Below are 12,134 nucleotides of genomic sequence, written 5' to 3'. Positions count from 1 at the left end.
GGCCGTTTCCCCTTGGCCTGTCCCTGTTCCCTGGGAGCAGAGCCCAACTCCCACACGACTGCCAGATATTTGGAAAAGTGGTGGAAATGAGGTTCTGTGAGAATAATTGACAAACCTGTTTTTAATCCCTGAACCATCAGACACAGAAGGATCCCTCGGTGATGAGGCTGGGAAGAAGGAGGCTGGGGAGTCTTTCTCAAGTTCAAAACAGGAATGAACCAAACCCACAAGAACTGCAGCTATGTTTGGGATGCAAATTACAGTGCTCGGCTCCCAAAACAGGGAAGGGAAAGAGCAGCTTGGACTGAGCTGGTTTGGTTTGTTAGGCTGGGTTCTTTGAAGGGGGTGGGGAGGCTGGGTTTGGGTTTTGGTGGGGATTTTTTGAGTGGGTTTTGTTTGTTTGTTTGCCGGTTCCTTGCTTTTTAAAAAATTGCAGCAAAATCCGTGAGCAAAGTGCCAGGAAACACAGCATGGGCTGGAATGATGCAGCAGCCAGGAATTCCTGAGGTGGCTGCTCCCATTCCATGGGCACATGGAGGGGAAAGCACTCCAGGACAGAATGCCAGGATGGCTTGGAGGGACCTCAGAGCCCATCCAGTGGCCATGGCAGGGACACCTCCCACTGTCCCAGGCTGCTCCCACTGCCAGGGGCAGGAAGTCCAGTTATTTGGAAATCCTTATTGAAAAGCAATGTTCAACTAAAAGCAGAAAACAATGCAGTGCCTTAGAAAACTGCAGCTGAGTGTGTCTGATGTAAACTTCCAACATTTCATCATTTCCCTTCATCCTTTCACCTTCCCCCCCTTTCAACAGGTACAACACTTGTATGGCCTCAGGAGCAGCCTCTGACAGAGTTAACAGCAAAGCCAATTTATAAATCCCACACCAATTACTGTGGAAAATTCTACACTCAGCCACCATGCAAAATAACTTCAGTAAACTCACATTTTTCTTGTTTCCATGGTTGGGCATCTTTTTTCTCTCCCAAAACAGGGAGAGAACAGGGAGAGGCCCTGCTCTGTGCCAGGGCTGTCCCTGTCAGAGCTCTGTCCCAGCACAGGAGGTGAGATTGGCACCCCCCTGGCAGCAGGGAGCTCCTGAGAGCCCTGGCTGTGCCCCCTGGCTCCCTGCAGGTGCTCCTGGGTTCAGGCCAATACTACAGGACCTTGCTTAGCAGGTTTCGCTCTTCTTGGAGCTCATCAGCTGTAGGTAACGGCCCAAGGACAGCTCCAGAGGCAGCTCTGTGCTCAGGAAATCACCCTGAGCCAGAGGTGGGCTTGTTCTCACACACAGGATCACAGTCACACACAGGATCACAGAGTCACACACAGGATCACAGAGTCACACACAGGATCACAGAGTCACACACAGGATCACAAACACACAGCCCAAGGACAGCTCCAGAGGCAGCTCTGTGCTCAGGAAATCACCCTGAGCCACAGGTGGGCTTGTTCTCACACACAGGATCACAGTCACACAGCCAGGATCACAGTCACACAGCCAGGATCACAGTCACACAGCCAGGATCACAGTCACACACAGGATCACAGTCACACACAGGATCACAGTCACACACAGGATCACAGAGTCACACACAGGATCACAGAGTCACACACAGGATCACAGTCACACACAGGATCACAGTCACATAGCCCAAGGACAGCTCCAGAGGCAGCTCTGTGCTCAGGAAATCACCCTGAGCCAGAGGTGGGCTTGTTCTCACACACAGGATCACAGTCACACACAGGATCACAGTCACACACAGGATCACAGTCACACACAGGATCACAGTCACACACAGGATCACAGTCACACACAGGATCACAGAGTCACACACAGGATCACAGAGTCACACACAGGATCACAGTCACACACAGGATCACAGTCACATAGCCCAAGGACAGCTCCAGAGGCAGCTCTGTGCTCAGGAAATCACCCTGAGCCAGAGGTGGGCTTGTTCTCACACACAGGATCACAGTCACACACAGGATCACAGTCACACACAGGATCACAGAGTCACACACAGGATCACAGTCACACACAGGATCACAGTCACACAGCCAGAATCACAGTCACACAGCCAGAATCACAGTGTCACACACAGGATCACAATCACACAGAATCACAGAGTCACACACAATCACACAGCCAGAATCACAGTCACACACAGGATCACAATCACACACAGGATCACAGTCACACACAGGATCACAGTCACACAGCCAGAATCACCGAGTCACAATCACAGGATCAGAATCAGAATCACAGAGTCACACACAATCACAGAATCAGAATCACTGAATCACACACAAATCAGAATTACACATTCACACACAATCAGAATCACTGAATCACACACAATCACAGAATCATTGAATCAGACATAATCACACAATCAGAATCACAGAGTCACATACAATTACACAATCAGAATCACAGTCACACACAATCACAGAATCAGAATCAAAGAATTACACACAATCACAGAACCAGAATCACACAGTCCCACACACAATCACCAGGTTGGGAGAGACCTCCAAGAGCATCGAGTCCAACCCAGCCCCAACAGCTCAACTCAACCCTGGCACCCAGTGCCACATCCAGGCTTGTTTTAAACACCCCCAGGGATGGTGACTCCACCACCTCCCCGGGCAGCCATTCCAGAACTTTATCACCTTTCTGTGAAGAACTTTTCCCTAATATCCAGCCTCAGTTTCCCCTGGTGCAGCTTAAGGCTGTGTCCTCTGGCTCTGCCAGTTCCTGGAGAAGGAGCCCAAGCCCAGCTGAGCACAGCCACCTTTCAGGAGCTGTAGTTTGGTTTTGTAGTTGTTTTGTTTCAAGTTAGTTTTGTTTCATTCTGTACTTCCACCTTTAAGGAATGCTCCAAAGGAGGTTCTAACCTTTAGGGTTTGATAACAATTTCCACACTTTGCACTGAGCCACAGCCTCACTGGCTAAAGCAGGAACACAGAAAGAGAAGTTCCTTTACCAATTATTAAATCTGACTTGGTTCACATTCTTGGCGCTGCATGTCATTAGCAGAAATAATATTTGATGTCACTGATTAAACTGCAGTTGCTGCATGAACATAAACTTGTGCCCATACCTATTTATGGTCAGAAATAAGTTGTAATTAAAAAAAATCCAAAAGCCAGTTTGGGGCATGGGCTGATCTGAGTTTGACACAGGGAAGGAGGTCCAGTGACTTTCTGCTGTTTTTCTGATCAGAAGAAACAACTATTCCTGCTGTTTCAAGGAAAAGCTTTCCTCCCTTGTCAGTGCATTCACTCTTAAAAAGGTAACTTTAAAAAATAACATAACTGGGATGAAGATATTGAATAAAAATGGAGGGCATACCTGTGCTGGCAGAAAAAGTTACTGGTGTCCATCTGCTTTGGCACTTCCTTGCTTTGGGCTTCTGAGCTCGTCTGGCTTCAACTGACATTGGATTGAAACCATCTAAAATAATTTCTGAACTGTCATAAATGTTTTGTTAAAGTATAAAATTAAACTTACTTATGATATAAAGGTGCTTATATTTGTTCATCTCAGATTTCAATAAAAATATGAAGTATTTTTACTTTTCTTTCCTAATTTGAAAATGGACCCCACAATGACTGATTTAATCCCCTCCTCTCCCTCTGTCTATCCAAACTATCTGATGCTCTTACTCATTTCTTTGTTCTCCTGGTTCACATTGCCAATCCCTTTCCTCAGCAGTCAAACATAATTAATCAAAAATACTCCTTTATTTGTTCCCCTGTGCCTTTTCCCAGGAAAAGGAGTGACCTAGAAGTGATTTCAGGGGGCCACATCTGACCCTTGGAAAAGACAAACCTTCCATACTTATTCAAGTAGACTGGCAACATCTTTTAAAGCACATTTTAACCACTTCTGACAATTCTTCTCATTTACCTTTAGCATTTTAAACTCTGTCCCCATCAATTGTAGGATAAGTAACTGAAGCAAAAGCAACGGTGCACAAAAGTATGAAAAGTACACTAAATTGTTATTTCTGCATCTCCAGCAAGTACAGGAGCATCTCTGGGAAGCACCATGCACCTTCCAGCAGCAGCTGCCCCAAAACCCAAAGGTTTGGATCTCTCACTGATGTTTTCACATGTGCTGGACTCAGAGGATTGTGGAAGATCTCCACAAACCCAAACTGACTCCAGCCTCGGGGGGTGTAAGGAAAAGGCCAGGAGCCAGGAAAGGGACTGTAACTTCCCAGTGATTACAGTTCAGCAGTGAAATTCTAAACAAGTCAATGGCTCCTTTTTTTTCCTCCATAAACCCAGTGGATCCAAAGCTGCTCTGGAAGATTCTGCAAAAACCTGCCCAAAAAATGCAGGAAGCTTCATTAAAAATGGACAGGCAACCCAGTAGCTCAGGAAAAAAGATAGTGTTGAATCCTAAAGCTTTCCCTCCTGCCTGCCTTGCCCTTCCTGCTGGGACTGTGAGGTTTTTCCAAGGCACAAGAAGCCATCTGGTTTGTTCAGGCAGGACACAGCATGTGGCAGCACAGCCCCACAGAGCCCTCGGTGCCTCCAGTTACTGGGGTGGAAAATCACTGATGGACAGGGACATCCTGGCTGGAAAAACCTGGCCATGGAGGCACATCCAGCTGGGAACCAGGCCTGGCTCAGTCCTGCTCAACACCTTCATGGACGGGCTGGGCACGGGGATGGAGGGCACCACCCTGGCTCAGCTCAGGGACAGCCCCAGCGGGGTGGGATGTGGATCTGCTGGGGCCTGGGAGCTCTGCAGAGGGACCAGGACAGCCTGGATCCATGGGCTGGGGCCACTGGGCTGAGGGACACCCAGGCCAAGAGCTGGGGCCTGCACTGGGGTCACACCAACCCCGTGGAACACCCCAGGATGGGAAGGGAACGGAGCTGGGGAGGGAATGGAGCCCCAGGAGGGGCTGAGGGAGCTGGGAAGGGGCTCAGCCTGGAGAAAAGGAGGCTCAGGGGGGACCTTGTGGCTCTGCACAACTCCCTGACAGGAGGGGACAGCCAGGGGGGGTCGGGCTCTGCTGCCAGGGAACAGGGACAGGCCAAGGGGAAATGGCCTCAGGCTGGGCCAGGGCAGGCTCAGGGTGGGCAGCAGCAGGAATTTCTCCCTGGAAAGGCTGGGCAGGCCTTGGCAGGGGCTGCCCAGGCAGGTTTGCAGTGCCCATCCCTGGAGGTGTCCAGGGCAGGCCTGGATGTGGCACTGAGTGCCCTGGGCTGGGGACAAGGTGGGCATTGGGCACAGGCTGGACTAAGAGGACTTTCACAACTGATATAATTCTGTGATTCCAGGAAAAATACCCTGGTCTAAGCCCCAGGGTGAGCCCAACAACCTCACCTGGTCAGAAACTGATAAAAGATTGTACTGGATTCAAGTTCAACAAAGATGGAACAAGTCACAGTATTTAATCAGAGGTTTCTTTGAAAGCCTTCCAAAACTTTTAACACCGGTTCCCTCCAGACAAACCAGAACAAACTCAAATCCAGGAGAGTTCCAAACCGCCTGAGTTTCTGTGACTTCACATCTGTAAGTGTCAGCTGAGAGCCCAGAACAGAGAGAAGTTCCCTGAGGAACTTGCAGGTCAGGCTGAGAATGGTGAGGTGCCAGTGGCACTGAGGTGCCAGCCCCGTTGCCAAGGTGTTGTTTGAAGCTGCCAGCTCTCTAGATCCATTTTCAGTCCCCAGGGAAGCACTCAGCCTGGGCCCAGGAGCCCTGCAGGCTCTGCAGGCCAGCACTGAGTGTCTCAGCACAGATTCTGGCACAGGCAGAATTCTCCAGCTCACACAGGCAGGGTGCAGAGCAGGCAGCACCCTCAGTGCCACAACACCCACACCAGAACCAAACCCTCATCTTCCTTCCCTGCCCCGGAGCCTGAGGAGTAGAAATGGCTTTTTACAACCTGCCTGTGGAAGTTAATGTCTGGCTGTGGGATTTACCATGAGCCTGCAAACAAGAGCAAATCCAGCAGCTGAAATGGTTTCCTTGAAATAAAGCAGTGCTCCTGTTGGGTAAGAGAAATGAGATATTGCAGGAGGACTTTTGAGCAGGAAGAAGTTGCAAACAGTCTAATCAAGAGCTGACCCCTCCCTCTCAGGAAGGCAAGACTCTTTTTTGTGGAGGAGATTTCTGAGCACTCCGTGCATCCAAGAGAACCTGGCAAAGCCTCCCCTCTCCATCTCACCCCACAGGCCCCAGCACTGCTTGCAGAGCACAGGAGGGAACTCTGCAGCTGCCTCTGAGTGCAATGTTCATCATTAGGAAGGGCTCTGAGCTGCATTCCTGCCCTTTTCCCCACTACCCCAGACTGGGAGATGGAGCAGGAGCAGGTCCCACACACCTGGCAGCTCCGAGCTCTCCCAGAGCTCCCTGGCACACCTGGGGAGGAGGGAAATTCCAGTGAGGAACACCTGGAAACAGGAACTGCTTCCCCCCATCACAACTGACTTCAGGATAGAACAGCTTGCTCAGTTTTAATTCATTAATTTCATCTCCTACATTAACTTACGGTGTGAAATCTTCCTCACCAACTTCACAGGTCTAAACCAAAATAATTCTAGGTTTGTGAAGTGTTAGATATTACTGAAAGGGCACAGAGTACAGCACCATTAATCTGCATTTAAAAGTCTCTCTGCCACTGCCCCAGGCAATGGGAACTGAACACCTACACAGGCCTGATAACTTTAACTTTGCCTGAGCTGCCAGACACACAGACACCTGCTCCAAAAGCCTGGCTGCACCCAAACTGCTCCTCAGTGCCCCAGCTGTGCTCACAAAGGGGCTTCTTTCCACAAGAACAACAGAAGCCTGAGGTAAAAGTCCAGCTGATGACATTGCCTTCTGTAAAACTAAAGTTTTTATCCCTTAGTTTTGTCACTTTCTGTTTTAAAAAATAAATAAATAAAAATTTAAGTTAGGGCCTCAGCTCCCTCCCTGTTTGCTTTACACCAGGACAGCCCTTTGCCCCCCACCTCTTAAATCACAGAATCACTGAGGCTCTCGTTCACCACTGAGTCCAACCTTTGACCTAAATAAAGTTAAAAGTTGCACTGACAAAGACTGAAAAATACCTCACCTTGCAGTCAGTCAGCAGCTACTTAAGTTAATATGATTTTAAGTGTTAACCACAGCACATCCTTTAGACATGCAACTCCTTTAAAATTTAGTGATGAATTGGCACCTGCTGTCATAATTCTATTTGTTTCCACCTGGCCAAATATAATGTGCTATCTGCTGTGGAATTTTAAGGTCTCCTACTGTTTCTTCCAGATCTAGGCTGCCTAAAACTCTTCATTACATAAGTTTTTTTTAAATAAATCTGTATTATTTAAGCACAGCTGAGAAGTTAAAATAGTTCAGTCCTTAAAGCCCACAGGACTGGGAAAGGCCCATGAAACTATTTAAATTTAGGTTCAGTTTAACAACAGAAATCTGTTTAAACACTAAACCAGAGACAACAAAATCATGGTTTCTTCTCCCTGGTACCAAGGGGAAAACAATTAACCAAATAAAAATATTATGAATTCAAATCCTTATCACCTGAATCACCTTATCTGAATCCCTCTTTAGGCTCTCCAAAGCTGCTCCAGAGCAGCCCACGCAGGCAGGCTGAGTGTGGAGCTCAGGGTGGCTCAGGCACCCCCCAAGGCCTGGCTTTAATCTTCCAGATGTGGTTCCTTCCCTCTTCAAAAACTGTCACAGCTTCCACAACACACAGCTGAACACACCCACCCTGCTTTAAAGGGCTCCTAACTCAGAACATCCACCTTGGCTTAAAGAGCTGCCTAACTCAGAACATCCACCCTGGTTTAAAGGGCTCCTAACTCAGAACATCCATCCTGGTTTAAAAAGCTGCACAACTCAGAACATCCACCCTGGTTTAAAGAGCTGCACAGTTCAGAACATCCACCCTGGTTTAAAGGGCTCCTAACTCAGAACATCCACCTTGGTTTAAAGAGCTGCACAACTCAGAACATCCACCCTGGTTTAAAGAGCTGCCTAACTCAGAACATCCACCCTGGTTTAAAGGGCTCCTAACTCAGAACACCCACCCTGGTTTAAAGGGCTCCTAACTCAGAACATCCACCCTGGTTTAAAGGGCTCCTAACTCAGAACAGAACTGAACACATCCACCCTGGTTTAAAGAGCTGCACAACTCAGAGAACATCCACCCTGGTTTAAAGAGCTGCACAGTTCAGAACATCCACCCTGGTTTAAAGAGCTGCACAATTCAGAACACCCACCCTGGTTTAAAGGGCTCCTAACTCAGAACAGAACTGAACACATCCACCTTGGTTTAAAGAGCTGCACAACTCAGAGAACATCCACCTTGGTTTAAAGGGCTGCCCAACTGAACACATCCACCCTGGTTTAAAGAGCTGCCTAACTCAGAACATCCACCTTGGTTTAAAGGGCTGCACAACTCAGAACATCCACCCTGGTTTAAAGAGCTGCACAGTTCAGAACATCCACCCTGGTTTAAAGAGCTGCCTAACTCAGAACATCCACCCTGGTTTAAAGGGCTCCTAACTCAGAACATCCACCCTGGTTTAAAGGGCTGCACAACTCAGAACATCCACCCTGGTTTAAAGGGCTGCACAACTCAGAACATCCACCCTGGTTTAAAGGGCTCCTAACCCAGAACATCCACCCTGGTTTAAAGGGCTCCTAACTCAGAACAGAACTGAACACATCCACTTTGGTTTAAAGGGCCACCCAGCTGAGAACAGAACTGAGAACACCCACCCAGGGCTGCCCAGGACTGAGAGTCCTCACTCCCCCTTCACGTGGGCTGTCTGTGAGGTAATTAATTGAACTGCTGGAGAATTGATGCTTTTCTGTTGCTTTTCCTTGCATTATGGCCCCTTCCTAAGTGCCCTCCACCACCCAGCACTCCCCAAAAGATGTATTGCTCTTGGGTCCTGGGATAAACCAGGCCTGACAGCATCAGCTGCAGCACAGCCAACAAACAAAGCCGTTTACTGTTCCAAAAACCCCAGCCTGCCCAAACCCAGGGAGTGTGGGACAATGCTGGCAGGGCTGCTGCATTCACCACCACAGGAACTGCAGTGAACAATCAGGGTGTCCCACGGAGCTCACAGGAGGCCCTGGACATGTCCCCTTAAATACAGGACTCTGGAACTGTCAGCAGCCAGCTCTGGCAGCCCAGCCTGGGAGCTGCTCCCTTGGGACTGACTGGTTTGAGTGGGAAAGGACCTTAAAGCTCAGCCAGTGCCACCCCTGGCAGTGCCCAAGGCCAGGCTGGGGCTTGGAGCACCCTGGGATCGTGGAAGGTGTCCCTGCCACGGCAGAGGGATGGAATTCAGTGTTGTTTAAAGCTCTTTCCCACCCAAAGCATTCCGTAATTCTATGATTCACCTTCCCCAGAGGAGGGATGTGCTGCACAGCAAATGGAATTCTGGAGGAATTTTAAACAGAGAAGTCCGTATTTTCACATGTCCAACACATAACAGAAAATGCAGAAGTCACTGCTTCACAACACAAGTTTGTCATAAGTGAAAAATGTCAGTTTGGTGAGTGCCAGAAACAGGCAACCCAACTTACAAAACACAAGATTTTGAGGTCAACACCACAGTCAATCCCAACAGATCCCGTTACCTGAATCACACTGAGAAGTCCCTCAGGGCAACTTCCACTTTCCTGGGCTCACTTCCTTCTTCAGACATTTAAACGACAGCCTAAGGAGAGGCAAATAACGCCGGGTGAGCTTTTCCTGCAAGACAGCAGCAGTCTTCCACAGAAAAATTACACTGCCTCATTTCACAGCCGCAGCAGGGTGCTGCCTCTGCCCTGGCGGCTGCTCCCGTTAACCCCAGAGCAACGGAGCCTGCACATCCCGGGTCTCCCGTTAATTCCCAATCAGAGCACCCTGCACATCCCGGGTCTCCCGTTAATTCCAAATCAGTGCAGCCTGCACATCCCGGGTCTCCCGTTAATTCCCAATCAGTGCAGCCTGCACATCCCGGGTCTCCCGTTAATTCCCAATCAGTGCAGCCTGCACATCCCGGGTCTCCCGTTAATTCCCAATCAGTGCAGCCTGCACATCCCGGGTCTCCCGTTAATTCCCAATCAGTGCAGCCTGCACATCCCGGGTCTCCCGTTAATTCCCAATCAGTGCAGCCTGCACATCCCGGGTCTCCCGTTAATTCCCAATCAGTGCAGCCTGCACATCCCGGGTCTCCCGTTAATTCCCAATCAGTGCAGCCTGCACATCCCGGGTCTCCCGTTAATTCCCAATCAGAGCACCCTGCACATCCCGGGTCTCCCGTTAACCCCAGAGCCATGCACCCTGCACATCCCGGGTCTCCCGTTAACTCCAAATCAGTGCAGCCTGGACATCCCGGGTCTCCCGTTAATTCCAAATCAGTGCAGCCTGCACATCCCGGGTCTCCCGTTAACTCCAAATCAGTGCAGCCTGGACATCCCGGGTCTCCCGTTAACTCCAAATCAGTGCAGCCTGGACATCCCGGGTCTCCCGTTAACTCCAAATCAGTGCAGCCTGCACATCCCGGGTCTCCCGTTAATTCCCAATCAGAGCACCCTGCACATCCCGGGTCTCCCGTTAATTCCCAATCAGTGCAGCCTGCACATCCCGGGTCTCCCGTTAATTCCCAATCAGTGCAGCCTGCACATCCCGGGTCTCCCGTTAATTCCCAATCAGTGCAGCCTGCACATCCCGGGTCTCCCGTTAACCCCAGAGCCATGCACCCTGCACATCCCAGGTCTCCCGTTAATTCCAAATCAGTGCAGCCTGCACATCCCGCGTCTCCCCTTAACCCCAGAGCAATGGAGCCTACACATTCCGGCTCCCTGCCAGCAGCCGTTCCGCGGCCGGGAGGAACACCGGGGCACGGCCAAACCAGCGGCCGCCCCCTCACCACAGCCCGCTGACCCGGGAACGGCTGGGCTCTCCCCCGCCCGGGCCCAGCGGCCCCGCAGCTCCTCCCCGTACCTGAGGCGGTGCCGGGGCCGCCGCGGCTCCTCAGGGCGGCCGGGCCGCCTCAGCCGCCGCCGCCGCGCTCCAACGGTCCCGGCCGCCGCCGCGCGGCGTCCCGACCAATCAGAGCCCGCCTCCGCCGGGGGCGCGCGGCCCCCCGCCAATCCGCGCCCGCCCGGCCCCGCCTTCTCGTGCCCCTCAGCCAATCGGCGGCCAGCGCCGCCCGGCGCGCTCCCGCCCCCGCCGCAGCGCGCGCGCGCCGCGCGGCGCTCACCCCGGGGCGCGGCGGGGCCGCGCAGGCGCGGCGCGAGCAGCCGAGGGGGCGGCCCCGCCCCCGGCCCGCCCTGAGGGGCTGGGGCCGCCTGAGGGGAGCGGGGCGGGCGGAGCGATGGCCGGGGCAGCGCTGGGGGCTCCGTCAGTCATGGGTCCCCTCACAGGCATCCCTCAGCTCCGTGCCAGCCATGGCTGTCCCTCAGCACCGTGCCAGCCATGGGTCCCCTCACAGCCGTCCCTCAGCACCGTGCCAGCCATGGATCCCCTCACAGCCGTCCCTCAGCTCCGTGCCAGCCATGGCTGTCCCTCAGCTCCGTGTCAGCCATGGGTCCCCTCACAGCCGTCCCTCAGCACCGTGTCAGCCATGGGTCCCCTCCCCTCACAGGCATCCCTCAGCACCGTGCCAGCCATGGCTGTCCCTCAGCACCGTGTCAGCCATGGGTCCCCTCCCCTCACAGCCGTCCCTCAGCACCGTGCCAGCCATGGGTCCCCTCACAGCCATCCCTCAGCACCGTGCCAGCCATGGGTCTCCTCACAGCCATCCCTCAGCACCGTGCCAGCCATGGGTCCCCTCACAGCCATCCCTCAGCACCGTGCCAGCCATGGGTCTCCTCACAGCCATCCCTCAGCACCGTGCCAGCCATGGGTACTCTCACAGCCATCCCTCAGCACTGTGTCCGTGTCAGCCATGGGTCTCCTCACAGCCATCCCTCAGCACCGTGCCAGCCATGGGTCCCCTCACAGCCATCCCTCAGCACCGTGCCAGCCATGGGTCTCCTCACAGCCATCCCTCAGCACCGTGCCAGCCATGGGTACTCTCACAGCCGTCCCTCAGCACTGTGTCCGTGTCAGCCATGGGTCTCCTCACAGCCATCCCTCAGCACCGTGTCAGCCA

The 12,134-nt window shown here is 52.2% G+C and overlaps 1 protein-coding gene across 11 annotated transcripts in view; it reads right to left on the bottom strand.

Moving 5' to 3' along the window:
- The window catches only part of DTNB (dystrobrevin beta), a 177,978-nt gene extending 166,911 nt beyond the window's left edge, over positions 1–11,067 (bottom strand). For 8 of the 11 annotated variants that reach the window (XR_008429778.1, XR_008429779.1, XR_008429777.1 and 5 more), the window contains exons 1-3: positions 10,982–11,067; positions 9,628–9,707; positions 3,358–3,459 (exon numbers count right to left, since the gene is read on the bottom strand). Coding sequence is in view for 6 of the 11 variants with exons in the window: in XM_053937410.1 (XP_053793385.1) it covers positions 3,358–3,389 (32 nt within the window). In the remaining 5 variants the exon portion in view is untranslated. The remainder of the gene's footprint in view (positions 1–3,357; positions 3,460–9,627; positions 9,708–10,981) is intronic. The other 3 variants (XM_053937414.1, XM_053937416.1, XM_053937411.1) reach the window with 2 other exon arrangements.
- Positions 11,068–12,134: the final 1,067 nt, after the last annotated feature.

The sequence above is a fragment of the Vidua chalybeata genome, chromosome 3 (assembly GCF_026979565.1).
Source record: "Vidua chalybeata isolate OUT-0048 chromosome 3, bVidCha1 merged haplotype, whole genome shotgun sequence".
Classification (NCBI taxonomy): Eukaryota; Metazoa; Chordata; class Aves; order Passeriformes; family Viduidae; genus Vidua; species Vidua chalybeata.
The sequence above is the reverse complement of the archived record's forward strand: the minus strand, read 5'-3'. Positions and strand labels throughout refer to the sequence as shown.